Source organism: Microtus oregoni, unplaced genomic scaffold (assembly GCF_018167655.1).
Source record: "Microtus oregoni isolate MIOR12 unplaced genomic scaffold, Mior012 000071F_ref0000514, whole genome shotgun sequence".
Classification (NCBI taxonomy): Eukaryota; Metazoa; Chordata; class Mammalia; order Rodentia; family Cricetidae; genus Microtus; species Microtus oregoni.
In genome coordinates this window covers 304,475-322,046 of record NW_024543978.1, presented here as the reverse complement: position 1 = coordinate 322,046, position 17,572 = coordinate 304,475, and the positions used below count along the sequence as shown (strand labels likewise).

General features: G+C 42.0%; 1 protein-coding gene across 1 annotated transcript in view; it reads left to right on the top strand.

The window, feature by feature from the left end:
- The window catches only part of Prpf6 (pre-mRNA processing factor 6), a 61,426-nt gene that overhangs the window by 4,952 nt on the left and 38,902 nt on the right, over window positions 1-17,572 (top strand). Inside the window, exons 3-6 of the mRNA XM_041641811.1 lie at window positions 6,875-6,993; window positions 12,488-12,566; window positions 13,070-13,246; window positions 13,447-13,602. Of these exons, the coding sequence (XP_041497745.1) occupies window positions 6,875-6,993; window positions 12,488-12,566; window positions 13,070-13,246; window positions 13,447-13,602 (531 nt within the window). The remainder of the gene's footprint in view (window positions 1-6,874; window positions 6,994-12,487; window positions 12,567-13,069; window positions 13,247-13,446; window positions 13,603-17,572) is intronic.

The following is a 17,572-nucleotide window of genomic DNA, read 5'->3' as shown; positions in this document are numbered from 1 at the left end:
TTAAAAACTCCCAATGCTCTTAATTGTGAGTTCTGTAAAATCAAAAACAAGTTATGTATTTTTTTTTTTAATTCCAAGAAAGACACAATCAGATTACAGTAAAACAAAAGCCCAGCAGCGTATACCCATTTTCTGTAGTTCAGTATCCAGCATCTGGGATCACTCTTGATCTTCTGGGCTCTAAAAGGCTTGGGCAGTTCCACCTCTCCAGTTTACCAGGTGTAGCACACATAGCTTGTCTAGTTGGCTCAGGCTGGCTCTACGTCACACCTGCCACTATGCTTGGTGGTCGTCTCTCCTGGCATTTTCTTCTTCAGGGTTCCTGACCCTATCACATAGTGCATTTCGTGCCAACAAAACGAATACCGTCTTACACATTACCAGGTTTGGCTGTCAGCCTGAGATGCAGCCTTAGCTCCCTCTGGATCACAGTTTCTGAGTGCTGACAATACTTCCCAGAAGATCTCACCTTGGTGATGCTGGTAACAACTGATTTTCTTCAGGCCCAGCTGATGAGCATCTATTGACTCAGTGAAAATAGAAAGACCTTCACAGAATAATACATTATATACTGTGAACATTCTTTATAGGGTCCTTGTTTTCCTCTGAGATTTCAAAAGCCAGGGCTCCAATGTCTGCCTTTCTCTCAGCACTGTTCGTCTCCCACATTAAGCTTTGAGCGTTAATGACTTTTCCAGCCCGAAGTCCCACACATTTCTATAATCTTTCACCTAAACAACATGATCAGGTCCATTGCAGCAACAGCTCTGCTCCCCCCTTTTTTTAAAAGATTTTTTTTATGCATTTAATGTATATGAGTGCTCTATTTGCATGTATGCCTGCATGACAGGAAATCCCATTATAGATGGTTGTGAGCCACCATGTGGTTGCTGTGAATTGAATCAGGACCTCTAGAAGAGCAGCCAGTGCTCTTAACTGCTGAGCCATCTCTTCAGGCTACACCCCCTACTTTCCTAAAATATCTGTCTATCTATCTATCTATCTATCTATCTATCTATCTATCTATCTATCTATCATGTGTACAGTGTTCTGCTTGCATGTATGCCTGCAGGCCAGAAGAGGGCACCAGATCTCATTATAGTTGGTTGTGAGCTACCGTGTGTTTGCTGGGAGTTGAACTTAGGATCTCTGAGCCATCTCTCCAGTCCCCCATACCTATTTCTCATCTAGTTTGCTTTCTGTTGCTGTGATGAACACCATGACCAAAAGTAACATGAGGAAAGATTTTATTTTATTTTTGTTTTGTGGGACAGGGTTTCTCTGTGTAGCCCTGGCTATCCTAGAATTCACTCTGTAGACCAGGCTGGCCTAGAACTCAGAGATATACCTGCTTCTGCTTCCCAAGTGCTGGGATCAAAGGCATGGGCCTCCAGGCTGAGCAGGAAAGGTTTTATTTGGCTTATACTTCCATGTAACAATCCGTTATTGGGGGAAATCAAGGCAGTACTCACTGACTTTTTCACCTAGCATTTTGTATAGCCCGTGCCCATCTGCTTAGGAATGACGAGGTCCACAGCAGTGGGGCTCTCCTTATCCATTAGTAACTAAGAAAACGCCTTAGCTGGGCGTGGTGCGCACCTTTGTGAGTTCAAGGCCAGCTGATCTACACAGCAAGTTCTTGGCCAGCAAGGCTGCGTAATGATTCCCTGGCTCACAAAGAAAAAAGAAAATGCCTTACAGACCAGTCTGATTCTTCAGTTAGGTTTCGTCTATGGTGACTCTAGGTTTGTGTTGACAACTGACTCTAACCATGACAGCCATGCCTGGGGTAAATTGAATATTCAAAGTGGTTTTTTTGAGACAGGGTTTCTCTGTGGTTTTGGAGGCTGTCCTGGAACTAGCTCTTGTAGACCAGGCTGGTCTCGAACTCACAGAGATCCACCTGCCTCTGCCTCCCGAGTGCTGGGATTAAAGGCGTGCACCACCACCGCCCGGCTTTTTTTTTAAAGAGGATGCAGGATCTCAGTCTCACAATAACCACATTCACACAGGGTAGCCTGAAACCCAGGAGGCTAGCTTCATACTCAAAGCACCAATCCTGCCTCAGCCTCTGGGACTGCTAGGATTATATTACAGGTGTGTGCCACTGCACACAACCTAGTGTTTATTAGCTATATGTATGTCTTTATTTTGAGAATCTTTGTTCTGTTCCATAGGCCTTTTTTCTCTTTTCTTTTCTTTCTTTCTTTCTTTCTTTCTTTTTTATTTTTCAAGACAGGGTTTCTCTGTGTAGCTTTGGAGCCTGTCCCAGAACTTGCTCTGTAGACCAGGCTAACCTCAAACTCACAGAACTCTGCCTCCCTCTGCATCCCGAGTGCTGGAATTAAAGGCCTGCACCACTACCACCTGACCATAGACCTTCTTTAGACCTTTTGACAGGGGTTTTCCTGCCTTTCTGTCTGTCGCTCTTTCTTTCTTTGTTTTTATTTTATTTATTTATTTATTTTGTTTTTTTGGGGGGACAAGGTTTTTCTGTGTAGCTTTGGAGCCTGTCTTGGAACTCAACTTTGTAGACCATGCTGGCATCAAACTCACAGAGATCCATCTGCTTCTGCCTCCCAGGTGCTGAGATTAAAGGTGTATTCCACTACAGCCTGGCTGGGTTGTTTTCTTGATGTTTAGTTTCTTGGATTCTTTGTATATTCTTCCTCTCTGTAGGCCATCTCTCTCTTTTTTTTATATATTTATTTATTATGTATACAATATTCTGTCTGTATGTATGCCTGCAGGCCAGAAGAGGGCACCAGACCTCATTACAGATGGTTGTGAGCCACCATGTGGTTGCTGGGAATTGAACTCAGGACCTTTGGAAGAGCAGGCAATGCTCTTAACCTCTGAGCCATCTCTACAGCCCTGTAGGCCATCTCTTGTAGAAGGAGTTTTTTGTCCCTCCAGCCGTTCCTAACCACACAGAGACTTATTAATTATAAATGTTCGGTCAATAGCTTAGGCTTGTTACTAACCAGCAGCACTTACATCTTAAATTAATCCATATTTTTGTCTATGTTCTACCATGTGGCTCGGTACCTTATCTTAGTATGGCATGTTCATGTCCTGTTTCCTCTGCATCTCCTGGCGACTCTGTCTTCTTCTGTGCTCTCTTTTTGTCTTAAGCCCCACCTAACTTTTTTTTGCCTAGCTGTTGACCAGTCAGCTCTTTATTAGCCAGTGAGAGTCTACCAAAAAATTGTTCCACAACACTCTCTTCATTTTATTGACATTATTTTTTGCTGTGTAATAGCTTTCTAATTTCATGAGGTTCCATTTGTTGACTATTGGCCTTAATTCGTGAACAAATGGAGTCCTAGTCAGAAAATCCTTACTCCTATCTAGTCAAATATACTTTTTCCTTTAGTAACATTTCAGGCCATATGTTAAGGTTCTTGATCCATTTAGAATTGATTTTTTTTTTTTTTTGCAGGCTGAAAGATAAGGATTTAGTTTTGTTCTTCTACATGAAGTCCAGTTCTACTATAACATTTGTTTAAGATCTCCTTTTCACAGTGTGATTTTGGCATCTTTGTAAAAAATCAGGTATCTGTGTGTACTGATAGGAAATTGAGACCACTCATATTCAGAATTCTTGCTGTGTGGTGGTGGAGCACACCTTTAATTCCAGCTCTCAGGAGGCAGAAACAGGTAGGTCTCTGTGAGTTCAAGGCTAGCCTATTCTGCAGTGTGAGTTCTAGGACAGTCAAGGCTACACAGAGAGACCCTGTCTCAAAAAAGCAAAAATAAATAAATACAAAATAAAAATATTCAAAGTCCTTATAAATGGTGTGTATGGATTCCTGTCATTTTGTTGATTTTTGTTATATGTTTGTTTTTTCTTCCTCTCTTGCTTAACTATAAATAACAAAAAGTTTATTCTTTCTTGTGGCCTCATGGGCAATCTAACTGGGCAATGTATAAACAAAAACAAAACCACCATGAGACAGAAACGCAGATTAAATCAGAAAATAAGAAGTAAAAAGAATACTTATAATACCTGTAGAAGGCATTGCTGGCACAGCTGTGCTTTTAATTGAAAGGTTAAGTTCTGGACGAAATTAGCTTTAACTTCCACAGGAAGGAGCTAACCAGCTTCCACAAGAAGGAGGGCTCAGGTTCATTTTCCATCTTTAGCAGTATGAGAGAGAGAGAGCAGAAAAAACACAAAACTCTGCACTACTTTTGTCTCTTTTGTAAGGTTCAGAACACTACATGTTGGTGTTTTTCCTGGATGTTCCTCTGTAACAGGAGGAGGAGAGGGCCCCTTGTTCTATTCCAGCTGCCCAGCTAGCTTACACCCGAAATAACCACACAGAAACTGTATTAATTAAATCACTGCCTGGCCTATTATCTCTAGCCTCTTATTGGTTAACTCACATCTTGATTTAACCCATTTCTAATAATCTGTGTTCACCACAAGGTCGTGGCTTACTGGGAAAGATTCAGCATGTCTGACCTGGCAGCTCCATAGTGGCTCTCTGCTTTCTTCTTCTTCCCAGAAATCAGTTCTGTCTTCTCCGCCTACCTAAGTTCTGCAGTCTCTTTACTAACCAATGAAAGCAACACACAAACAGAAGGACTTCCTCAGTGTAGATGCTGATGCTCACTTTATTGTTGAATTTTGTTGCTTGGTACAGGCAGCTGAGATTTTTTTTTTTTTAAAGATTTTCTTTATTATGTATACAACATTCTGCCTCCATGTATGCCTGCAGGCCAGAAGAGGGTGCCAGATCTCATTACAGATGGTTGTGAGCCCATGTGGTTGCTGGGAATTGAACTCGGGTCTTCTGGAAGAACAGTCAATGCTCTTAACCACTGAGCCATCTCTCCAGCCCGGCAACTGAGATCTTTCAAGGGACTTTTTTTCTTCAAGACAGGGTTTTGCTGTAGTTGTCAAGCCTGTTCCGCCTGGCTGGGCAGTGGTGGCGCACGCCTTTAATCCCAGCACTCGGGAGGCAGAGGCAGGCGGATCTCTGTGAGTTCGAGACCAGCCTGGTCTACAAGAGCTAGTTCCAGGACAGGTTCCAAAAACCACAGAGAAACCCTGTCTCGAAAAACCAAAAAAAAAAAAAAAAAGAAAGAAAAAAAAGAAAGAGATCTGTCTGCCTCTGCTGGGATTAAAGGTATGAGCCACCACCACCCAGGTTCAAGAGTTTTTTTTCTAAGTGTCTAAGGAACATCTTTCCTTTGAGAAAAAAAAAATGTTTTGTAGAATGTTAATTTTGAAATAATTTTAAACTTGCAGGAACTTGGAAAAATAGTATCGTAAAATTTAGGAAAGGAGCTAAAGAGATGGCCCAGGAGTTTAGAGGACTTGCTGTTCTTCCAGAGGACATCAGTTTTCTCACACTGCTTGTAATTCCATTTCCAGGGGATCCAGTGTTTTCTTCTGCCCTCTGTGGTTGTCTGCACACATAGTCCTGCAAACGTGTGTGCAGACATCATACACACACACACAGACACGTAAATAAAAATAAAATAAGGCAGTTGTTGTGATGTATGCCTTTAATCCCAGTATTTAGGAGGCAGGGGCAGGTGGGTCTCTGTGAATTTGAGGCCAGCCTGGTCTACATAATGTATCCCAGGCCTGTCAGGGATGCGTAGTGAGATCCTGTCTCAAGATAAATAAAATAAAATATCGAGAATAAATGAAAAGATTACTAGGCATACTGGCCTGTGCCTTTAATTCCTGCAGAGGCAGGTGAACCTCTTATGGTTTCAAGACTAGTCTGTTCTACAAGTTTCAGGCCAGCCAGAGCTACATAGTGAGACCCTCTCTTCAGAAAAAAAAATTCTTCTATGCTCACTCAGATTTGTTGCATCTTACACAATTTTAGTAAATTATAGAAACCTTTTAATTAATATTGGCACTATATTAACTACAGATTTTATTTCAGTTTTACAATATTTCTATAAATATGTCTTCTGTCATAGAACCTGGTCTAGGATTTCCCAATGTATTTTGTCTTTTTTGTGCTGGTTAATTTTAACTGTCAGTTGACATAATCTGGAATCACCCGGAAGAGAGTCTCAATAAGGAAATGCTCAGGAACAGGCTGGCCTGTGGGCATGCCTGTTGGGGTTTGTCTTGATTATTGTTTGAGGTGGGCAAACACACCCTGAATGTAGGTGGTACCATTCCATGGGCTGAGCCCTGAATTGTATAAGGGTGAAGAAAGCTACCTGAGCGGAAGCAAGTGAGGGTGTGTTTATTTTTTGCCCTTGACTGTGGATGTATGTGGTCAGCTCTCTCAAAGCCTCTCCTGCCATGATTTTCCTGCAGTGATGGACTGTAACCTGGGGTCCAAAGTCAGATAAACCCTTTCTTCCTTAACTTGTTTTTTTGATTTTTGTTTCACCACAGTGTTATGTGTTGTGTAGCCTTGGCTGTCCTGGAACTTATTCTGTAGACCGTGCTGTCTTTGAACTGGAGACCTACCTGCGTCTGCCTCTGCCTCTGCCTCTCAAGTGCTGGGATTAAAGGTGTGTGCTTCCACTGCCCAGCTCCTAAATTATTATTATTTTTTTAATATTTATTTATTTATTATGTTTACAATATTCTGTGTGTATGCCTGAAGGCCAGAAGAGGGCGCCAGACCTCTTTACAGATGGTTGTGAGCCACCATGTGGTTGCTGGGAATTGAACTCAGGACCTTTGGAAGAGCAGGCAATGCTCTTAACCACTGAGCCATCTCTCCAGCCCCTCCTAAATTATTTTTTAGCCAAGGCATTTTATCACAGCAACAGAAAAGAGCTATAATGGTTAGTTTCTTCCAGCTGGAATAGCTCCTCTGGATATGAGCGTTCTGCTTTCTGTGCTGGTGGGAAAGCTGACCCTTTATTTGTGTTGTTTGGTTCTTAGTTTAATGGCTATGCTGGGAGCCTCTTCTCAAGTGGGCCTTACGAGAAAGATGATGAGGAAGCAGATGCTATTTATGCAGCTCTGGATAAAAGGATGGATGAAAGAAGAAAAGAAAGAAGGTATGTTATTTCATACTATGCTTATCCAACTTCCAGACAAAATAAATTTCTTTTTGTTGTATTTTATTTTGGGCTAGGAAGAAAGTTGTAAAACTTGTCTATATGTCTACTTGACTTCAGAAGCTACGTGGGCCTTGGTCTGTAACACCTGTTCCTGCATAGCTGGGTATTTCCAGAATAGCCTCAAGGCTTAGACTAAAGCTGCCACAAAGGGAGCAGAATTTTGGGTATTGCTTTGACTATGATCAGGGACAGGGTCTCATTGTGAAGCTTGACTGGCCTAGAGCTCACAGAGCTCTGTCTGCTTCTGCCATCTTAGTATGTGCACCACCGCGTCCACTTGGGTCACCCTTTTTTGGAGAAGGATGGAGAGGATTAAACCTGGGATCTTTTTTATTATTTTTCTGAGATAAGATCTTACTATGTAACTCTGGATGTTCTGGAACTCTGTGGAGGCAATGCTAACTTTGAACTGAGAGATCCACCTGCCTTTGCCTCCCAAATGCTGGGACTAGAGGTGTGGGCCACTATGCCCACCTTTGGGGTTTTTGTTTGTTTGTTTGTTTTGTTTGATTTTGTTTTTCAGAAACCTGGGATCTTACCTTGTTTGGGCTATGCAGATACTTTCCACCAAACTAACCCATACCTTTTTTTGGTTATTTATTTATTTGGCTTGTTTTGTGGTACTAAGGAATTGAATGTAACACCTCATGTATGGCAGTCAAATTCTTGACACCTGAGCTATATCCTCAGCCTTTTTTTCCCCTTTTCCTTTTTTTTTTTTAAATGTATTTTTAAAAGTTTTTCTAGACAGAATTTCTCTCTGTAGAACTCAGAGATCTACCTGCTTCTGCCTCCTTAGTGCTGGGATTAAGGGTGTATGCCACCACTGCCCAGCTCTTTTTTCTTTTTTAAGTATTATTATTTTAAACTTTTGAAAATCTCTCTCAAACATTATTATGTTTTAAAACATTGCACTCATTATCTATATGAGTGTTTTGTCTGCATGTGTATCTGTGCAACATGTTCCTTGAAGGAAAAAAGAAGGTATTGGATCCCCTGGGTCTCAAGTTACAGATAGTTGTGAGTTGCCATGTGGGTGCTGGGAATAGAATCCATTGAAGAGCAGCCAGTGCTCTTAACATTGAGCCTTTTTTTTCTTTTGGTTTTTCAAGACAGGGTATCTCTGTAGCTTTAGAGCCTGTCCTGGAACTAGCTGTTGTAGACCAGGCAGGCATTTTACAGAGATCCGCCTGCCCCTGCCTCCTGAGTGCTGGGATTAAAGGTGTGCGCCACCACCACCCGGCAACATTGAGCCTTTTCTCTAGCCCTTTTTTAGTTTTTTGAGACTGAGTTTCTGTACATATCCCTCACTATCATAAAACTTACTTTGTAGACCAGACTGCCTTTAGACCACTTATATCTTATATATTATATCTTCCTTTAAATTGTGTGTGTGTGTGTGTGTGTGTGTGTGTGGCACCCTTGGAGGCTAGAGACTCAAGCTACTTAATATGGGTGCTGGGAACTGAGCTCAAGTTCCCTTTAGAGCAGTATGACCTCTTAACACTAAGTAATTTCTCAGTCCTTTCCTTTCCCTTTCTGTTCTTGAGATGATGCTGTTTCATTATGTAGTCCAGGTTGACCTTGAATTTATGGAAGTCTCTTTCGTTGGCTTGCTGCATTATCAGATTTGTAGGCTATCTTTATTTATATGAATATTTGATATGCATGGATATATGCGTGTAGTTGGATTGTTTTGTAGGAATTATCTGCTGTGGAATAATCCTTTTGTACACTGAAGAATTGTCATTCATATTGGTTTAATAAAAAGCTGAATAGCCTATAGAGGGGGTGACCAAACTATGGATGCTGGGATGAAGAAGGGCGGAGTCAAAAAAAATTACCAGCCAGACACAGAACAGGAGATGAACATGGCATATTAATAAAGGTACCGCCATGTAGCAGAGTGTAAATAAGGAATATGGGTTAACTTAAAATATAAGAGCTAGTTAGTAATAAGCCTGAGCTATTGACCAACCATTTATAATTAATATAAGCCCCAGTGTGTTTGAGTGACTACAGGACAAGAAAACTCTGTCTGCCACCATTGGTTTCCCAGTAATGACATGGAAACTTATTATTAAATATGAAAGATTGGCAGATAGCTTTGACTTGTTTATAACTAGCTCTTATAACTTAAATTAACCCAATTCTATTAATTTACTTTCTGCCTCATGGCTTTTTTTATCTCATCTCCACATTGCTCTTCCTGCTTGCTCTGCATCTCCTGGTGTCTCTGCCTTCTTTCCAGCATCCTTCCAGCCCAGAATTCCTGCCTATCTGTTGGCTGTTTAGCTTTTTATTAAACCAACCAGTGACATATCATCACAGTGTACAAAAAGATTATTCTACAACATTTACCTTTTTTTGTCTAAATTAAAAGGAAAAGTTTTAACTCTAACATTGCAAAACTATATACAATAAGAATCATCAAGTAAGAATTACATTTCCTGCTCTGCATTCCATGTGCTAGGATTAAAGGCCTGTTCCATGTGCCCAGTAGAAACCATACTTTGAGCCTGCCATAGTGGTACACACTTTTAATCCCAGTACTTGGGAAGCAGAGGCAGGCAGATGCCTAAGTTCAAGTCCAGCTTCCTCTACAGCGAGCGTTCTAGGACAACTAGGGCTGACTACACAGAGAAACCATGAATTGAAAAAAAATAAACCATACTTTGAACTTTTGCTTTTTTTGGAACTAGTAATATGGATAAGATAGTTAATAGATTTTCTGTACCCCAGTAGTAGGTTTCTCTGTCAATGCAATAAGCCAGATCAAGCCAATTTGGAAAAGAAAAGGAACAGGTTTATTTGAGCAGAGCAACTCCTGGGTGAGTCCTCCAGTCCCAGAAATGGGGCCAGAGAAGTCACACACCTGAACTAGAGCAGGGAGCTTATCTAGCCTGTAGGTGAGCTGGGTTCGTGCCCAAGTGTGGTCAAAAGCTGGAGTGTTTGGGTGGGGATTTAGGCTGCTGGTGCCTTCAGGGGAGGAGTTGCCATAGCCGCCAAGAATTTGGAATTGGCCTTTTTGGTTCAGAGATTTGGTTCAGAGATTCTCTGAGAAGGTGTGGTTTGGAGGGAGGGAGGGGGGGAGGGAGGGAGAGAGAGACAGACAGAGAGACAGGGATGGGACTATCTGGATTCAGCAGGAGTGAGCTGAAGGTTCCAGCTGAACAATAGTCTCTTGAGTTTTTGGACAGTGATATTGTTGCTATAGCTTCTCGTCAGCAAGGTAACCAATGGGAGGAAACAACTGTTAATTTAAGTCTACCAAATGAGAGTAAAGACCATTACCTAAATCTTTTCAAATTAATAAGCAAGTTTTATTTTCTGTCAGACAAGCCTATCTCCCTAAAGTAGGGTTTGAAAATATAGCATCAGATGCAGGAAAGGATAGGGTTTATATTGTCTAAAAAACTGCAAGAATAAAGGGTTTTTAAGGGTCAGGGGGCAGTTTCAGAGGAATTTTGGTTACATAGGAACTTGGCTGAACATTTTAAAATTAATTTGGTAGAACATCTTATTGGTATATTCAATGTGTGAGTCAAACTCCGTAGTGTGGAGAAGAGCATGTCAAATTCCAGAAACAGGTTAAAGCATGATCAACTTGAATTTTGCAGCAGACAGAAATGAGCTTGTTCTGACCTTAAAACAAAATGACTTCTATCCTTAAGATGGAGTTAGGCTGGTCCATCACAGCTGACACTGTGGAGTACAGTGTTGAAGTGTAGATCAGGTGTGCTGTTTAACGGAGTAAAATATGTTTTTCTTTATAATGGATTTTTATTTCTTTTTTTCTGGACACACAGTCTCTGCATAGCCCTGGCTGTCCTGGAATCATGCATCATTATATAAATGCATAGACCAGGCTAGCCTTGAACTCACAGAGATTTGCCTATTTCTGCCTCCCAGTGTTGAGATTAAGGATATGTGCCATCATACCTGCCTCTAATGGATTTATTTTTATATAAACATATTATCACTCAAGGAACATCTAGGAAAGTAAAATATCTGATTTCTCTAGTTTCTGTTTTCATTTGGTAAATAATTGAACGATTAGATTTGTGATTATATCTACAGTTGCCTAAAATATATTCTAGGTAATTATTAAGTGTGTGGAATTGTTTTTGGTTGCATAGTAAAGATAGACAACAAGACAACTTTATTTTGCATTGGGCATCCAATTTTAAAAAAAAAATTTTTAAAGACATTCATTTTGTATGTATGACTGCTTTGTCTGCATGTCTGTATGTGTACTGAGTGCATGCCTAGTGCCCATGGTTGTCAGAAAAGAGTATTGGATCTGTAGGTGAGCTCTGGAGCTGCAGAGGGACAGCTCTGGAGGGAAAGGTATTCTGATTTGTCTGGAAATCAGGCTATACCTGGAGCTGCAATAGTATAACTCTGGAGGCTGGATAAGGCATCCTGGTATATTGTGAAGTCAGGCTACACCTTAAGCTGGGGTGCAGTGGGGCGTGGTCTCCCGGCAGGATGTAGTACTCCTGCTTCTGTCCCAGAGAGCTGTTACAGCCGAACTGTGTATGGTTCCTGTCCTAACAGAGCTATCTGTTTCTTCTGCTCCACTTTGGCCCAGGATACTGCTTCTGCTTCACCTTCACTCCATTAAAGGGAAGCTGCTGCAGAAATGTTGCATCTCCTCTGGTTCTGGCAAAAAGTTTTTCTGCTCAACTCCCCAGAGTTTCCTAGGAAGCAGCAGATGTAACTGTTTCTTTTGGTTTTTATGCTCAGCTCCTCTAAGGGAGGTTCTTTTCTGCACTTGTGAAAGAAGATCTTCACCCAAAACTCTTTTAAGAAAGAGATTTGGGAAGGAGGAGTCCAGGAGAGGGGCTGTCTCTGCCATGGTAGTAAAGGACAGCCAGCAGCTGAGCAGGCAGAGGGGCTTCTGTAAGGCTTCTTAGGGACGGAGTTTTCCCAGGGAGAAGATTTTCTGCTCAGAGATTGGCTGGTTTTCCTGTTCAGGGATTAGTTAGTTTGTTCAGGGCAGAATTGGCTGTGGTTTCAGGGTCAAACTGTGTTTCTTTCACTGACTCTAGCTTTTTGGCTCTATTTTCAGGGCTAAGGTGTATTTCTTTCCCTGGCTGTCCTTCTAGGACCAAAGTGGTTTCAGAGTTAGGGTGTGTTTCTTACATTCTGGGTTCAGAGCTAAAAGTGTTTCTTTCACTGGCTCAGGTTTCAGGTCCAGGGCATGTTTATTTCACTGGTTCTGGGTTCAGGGTCAGGGTGCTAGGTTTTGTGCTCAGGGATTGATTGGGTTTTTTTGACTGACCCTTTTATCCTGCAGGATCTCTTAGAACTGGAGCTGTGGATAGCTGTGCCTTCTCTACAAGAACAAGCGCTCTAAGCCTATATCTAATACTTCTCCAAACCCTACATCTAATATTTCTAATGCAGGCACATTTTTTTTTCCTAGAGAGCAAAGGGAGAAAGAGGAGATTGAAAAATACCGAATGGAACGTCCCAAAATCCAGCAGCAATTTTCAGATCTTAAGGTGAGCAGATGGGTTGGCACTCTGGTCCTCAGGCCCTCATCTTAGCAGTGGAGGCCAAACTGCTCTGCTGTTGCTACACTGTTGAACCTTTACTAACCTTGCTCTATACTTAGAGGATTAATTGCTTAGGGGAGGTTTGTGCTTCAGTGTATTTGATCATCTGTCCTATGTTTTAAAAAGCAAAGCTACTTTTTTTTTTTTAAGATTCATTGTTTATTTTATGTATGAGTGCCCTTAAATATGCTTTTGTGCCAGAAGAGGGCACCAGATCTCATTACAAATGGTTGTGAGCCACCATGTGGTGCTGGGAATTGAACTCAGGACCTCTGGAAGAGCAGCCAGTGCTCTTAACCTCTGAGCCATCTCTCCAGCCCCTCATTTTTTTTTTCAAATGGGAAACCATCTCTACATCAGTCATTCTAAGGAACAATAGGCCAGAGCCTTGAGGAAGACAGTTATGAAGTTCTGTAGATGACTAACATTTGGGTTCTGCATATTTCCAGAGGAAGTTGGCAGAGGTCACAGAAGAAGAGTGGCTGAGCATCCCAGAAGTTGGCGATGCCAGAAACAAACGCCAACGGAATCCGCGCTATGAGAAGCTGACCCCTGTTCCTGACAGTTTCTTTGCCAAACATTTACAGACTGGAGAGAACCACACATCTGTGGATCCTCGACAAACTGTGAGTATCTGAACGGGCAAATGGGGCTTTTTTAGTCTGAAAAGGGTGCAGTGAGAGGTTGGATGTTGAATGCTTCTGTAGCTGTGATGTGGAAGAGTCTGCATAGCTGTACCTATTTGGACATGGGGAGTAGGGGGCAGTGTTTAAAGGTGGTGGAATCCTCAGCATGACAGTGCAAGTCAGTGTTTTATTCTCCTTAGCAATTTGGAGGTCTGAACACACCCTATCCGGGTGGCCTGAACACGCCGTACCCTGGTGGAATGACACCAGGGTTGATGACACCTGGTACAGGGGAGCTGGATATGAGGAAGATTGGCCAAGCAAGAAATACCCTGATGGACATGAGGCTTAGCCAGGTGAGAATTTGTCATGTGTATTTTCTTAAAAATGGTACTGAAAGGAGGAGAAAGGAACAAATTTAGGGGATGTAGCTTAGTTGGTAGATCACTTGTCTCTGACATCAAGGCCCTTCATTTGATCCCCATCATAAACAAAACAAAACATTCAACAAATTAAAAACATATATGTAAAAATTTTTTAAAAAAAGATTTATTTATTATGTATACAGTGTTCTCCCTGCACGTATGCCTACAGGTCAGAAGAGGGCACCAGATCTCATTATTTATAGATGGTTGTGAGCCACCATGTGGTTGCTGTTGAACTCAGGACCTCTGGAAGAAGAGCCAGTGCTCTTAACCTCTGAGCTATCTCTCCAGCCCCCGTAAAGTTTATTCTTTATGTTTTGTCATGAAATGATACTCTGCCCTTGTCATAGTGTAGATGAGATTCTGTACGCAGGTGAGTACAGGGCATGTGCACTTAGCACAGCAAATAAAAGGCCAGAACCAGGCCGTGGTGGCACACGCCTTTAATCCCAGCACTCGGGAGGCAAAGTCAGGAGAATCTCTGAGTTTGAAGCCAGTCTGGTCTACAAGAGCTAGTTCCAGGATAGGCTCCAAAGCAACAGAGAAACCCCTGTGGCTCTGTAAAAAACAAAAAAATAAAAAAACAAACAAGCAGATGAATAAGTAAAAGGCCAGCCCTGTGTGGCATGCTAGTCTGTCCCTTGGAGGTATGAGGCCATCATACCTCCCAACAACGTCACATACTCTATTGATAAAGCTTACTGTCCTTTTTTAAGCACTGGGAATGAATCCAGGCTCCTACACTTGCTAGGCAAGTGTTCTATCACTGAACTAAATTCCTAACCTTTTGTTATTGTATTTTGGAAAACTTATAATAGAAAGTATTTTACAATAAAAAACCAATAGCTGCTGGGCATGGTGGTGTATACCTTTAATCTCAGCACTTGGGAAGTAGAGGCAGATGAATCTCGGTGAGTTTGAGGCCAGCCTATGCTACAAAGCAAGTTTCTGGACAGTCGGGTTGTTTGGTGGTGGCACAGGCCTTTAATCCTGGCACTCGGGAGTCAGGCAGGTGGATCTCTCTGAGTTTGAGGCTAGTCTGGTCTACAGAGTGAGTTCCAGGACAGTTAAGGCTATACAGAGAAACCCTATCTCAAAAAACAAAATAAGAGGCACACATGACCATGCATTTTTTAATATATTAAACACACACACACACACACACACTTTTTTTTTTTAAATATTTATTTATTATGTATACAATAGTCTGTCTGTGTGTATGTCTGCAGGCCAGAAGAGGGCACCAGACCTCTTTACAGATGGTTGTGAGCCACCATGTGGTTGCCGGGAATTGAACTCAGGACCTTTGGAAGAGCAGGCAATGCTCTCAACCACTGAGCCATCTCTCCAGCCCCCCCACACACACACTTTTAACATGAGTGCTGGGTATTTTAATTTAGGCCCTCATGTTTACTATTAGCCAGACAGCTCACAAAATCTCCAGGCCTTTTCTATTTTTTTTTCTCCTAAATCAGGCTCTTACTTTTTGACTGACCTCCTGGATATGTAGACCAGTGCTCTGGAGCTTTATCTAATTATTCTTTATCAATAAAAACTCGGGAGTCAAATATTGGTGTAAGAATGTTGAATGACCAGAGAAGCAGGGGAGAAACAGCTAGTGACCTTCTGACCTTCACCCTCTCTTCCTCCCTCCCATTACTTGATCCAAAAAGGCTGAGACTTTCTCTGAGCCCTACCCTACTGTTTCCTGTATGTCTCTCTATCTGTCCTCCAAAACCTAGTACCTAGCTCTGCTCTCTGATTCAAAGCAAACTTTATTGGCACACTCAAGAGCATCAGAATGCAGTCAAAATATCCTACAGCAGTGCTCTACCTGCCTCTGCCTCCTGTTTGCCGATTTTAAAGCAGCATGCCCTTGCTGGCTGTTTTTAGGTTGTGGTTTTTGTTTTTAGACAGGGTTGTCCTGTCTTAAAACTCACTCTGTCGACCAGGCTGACCTCTCAAACTTATAGAGATCCACCTGCCTCTTTCTCCAGAGTGCTCGTATTCAAAGCATGTGCCACCATGGCTGGCTAATTTTTAGTTTTTAATGTTGGATTGATACTCAGTAAGTTGTGAAGGCCGTGAGCTCACTGTGTAGCGAGGTGGGCTTTGAACTTTGCCTCTTCCTGCCTCAGCCTTCTAAGTAGTTGGATTATAGGCTTGTGCTACCTGGCTTATCTTGGCAGTTTAAAAAACTCACATTTATAATAGTAGAATGAACTGCTGTATTGAAATTAAAATATTGTAATTACCAACCTTTAACTTAAAATTTCTTGGTTTAAGTCAGTTTTGGAATGTAGATAGGATTTTTCTTTGGGCTGCCAGCTTGGAAAAAAATGACACAGAGACTTCTGAATTACAAAAGCTTGGCCTTGACTTAGGCTTGTTCCTAACTAGTTCTTATAACTTACATTAACCTGTGTCTCTTAGTCTGCGTTCTTTGACTAGGTTATCTTGACTCTGTGCTGCCCATCTGCTTCCTCTGCATCTGGCTGGCGACTTCACCTTTCTTCTTCTGAGACTCCTCTGTCCCCAGAAGTCCTGCCAACCTGCCCCGCTGTTCCATTCTGCTCTTTAAACCAGTAAGAAGGCACTTTGGCAAAGACACATCACAGCATATAGAAATATTATTCCACAACATTGGAAAGACAATTTTTTTAATATATGTTCACTTGAGTATTTTTTCCCCTGGAACTTTTGGGTTCTCTTTCTGTCTTTGTTGCTTTTCTGTTTTTTCTGTTGATGTGATAAAAGACCATGACCAAGGTCACCTATAACCTATAAAAGAAAGCATTTCATTTGGTTTGTGATTTCAAAGTACATAGCACACTTTCTTTTGGACCACCAACAAGCTCTCAAATCATGATGTGGAAACTGGTTATTGGTTCTGAATGTTTGGCCTTATCTTAGCTCTGTTTTAATCTATTTTTTTTAATCTACATTTTGCCTCAGGACTTTACCTTTCTTTCATTCCGCATATCTTACTTTCGTGTTTGTTCTGTGTCCTTCTGTCTGGCAGCTGCCTGGCTTCTGGACCCAGGCATGTTCCTCTTTCTCCCTCATTCTCTCCTCCTCTTTTTTTTTTTAAAGATTTATTTATTTATTATGTTAACAGCATTCTCCCTGCATGTATGATGTGTGCCTGTAGCCCAGGAGAGGGCACCAGATCTCATTATAGAGGGTTGTGAGCCATCGTGTGGTTGCTGGAAATTGAACTCAGGACCTCTGGAAGAGCAGCCAGTGTTCTTAACCTCTGAGCCATCTCGCCAGCCCCTCTTCTTCTCCCTTGAACCTAGATTTCTCCTACTTATTTTCTCTGCCTGTCAACCCTGCATATCCCTCTGTTCAGCTTTTTATTAGCCCAATCAGGTGCCTTAGGCAGGCAAGGTAAAACAACAACACATCTTTACATAATTAAACAAATGCAGCATAAACAGATGCAGCACATTTGCATAGTTAAAGTGATATTCCACAAGAGTGTAAGAGTCCATGGTGGAGTGAAGGAAGAGCTGAGAGCTCAGGTTTTGATCCACAACCACCTGCCAGAGAGAGGGGCGCACTGAGAATGGCACAAGTTTTTTTTTTTTCTCCCGAGACAGGGTTTCTCTGTTATGTAACTTTGGCTGTCCTGGAACTCACTGTGTAGACCAGATTGGCTTCTAACTCACAGATCTGCCTGCCTCTGCCTCCCAAGATTAAAGGTATGTGCCGTCACCTCCCGGCTGGCACAAATCTTTTTTTTTTTTTTTTTTTTTTTGGTTTTTCGAGACAGGGTTTCTCTGTGGCTTTGGAGCCTGTCCTGGAACTAGCTCTGTAGACCAGGCTGGTCTCGAACTCACAGAGATCCGCCTCCCTCTGCCTCCCGAGTGCTGGGATTAAAGGCGTGCGCCACCATCGC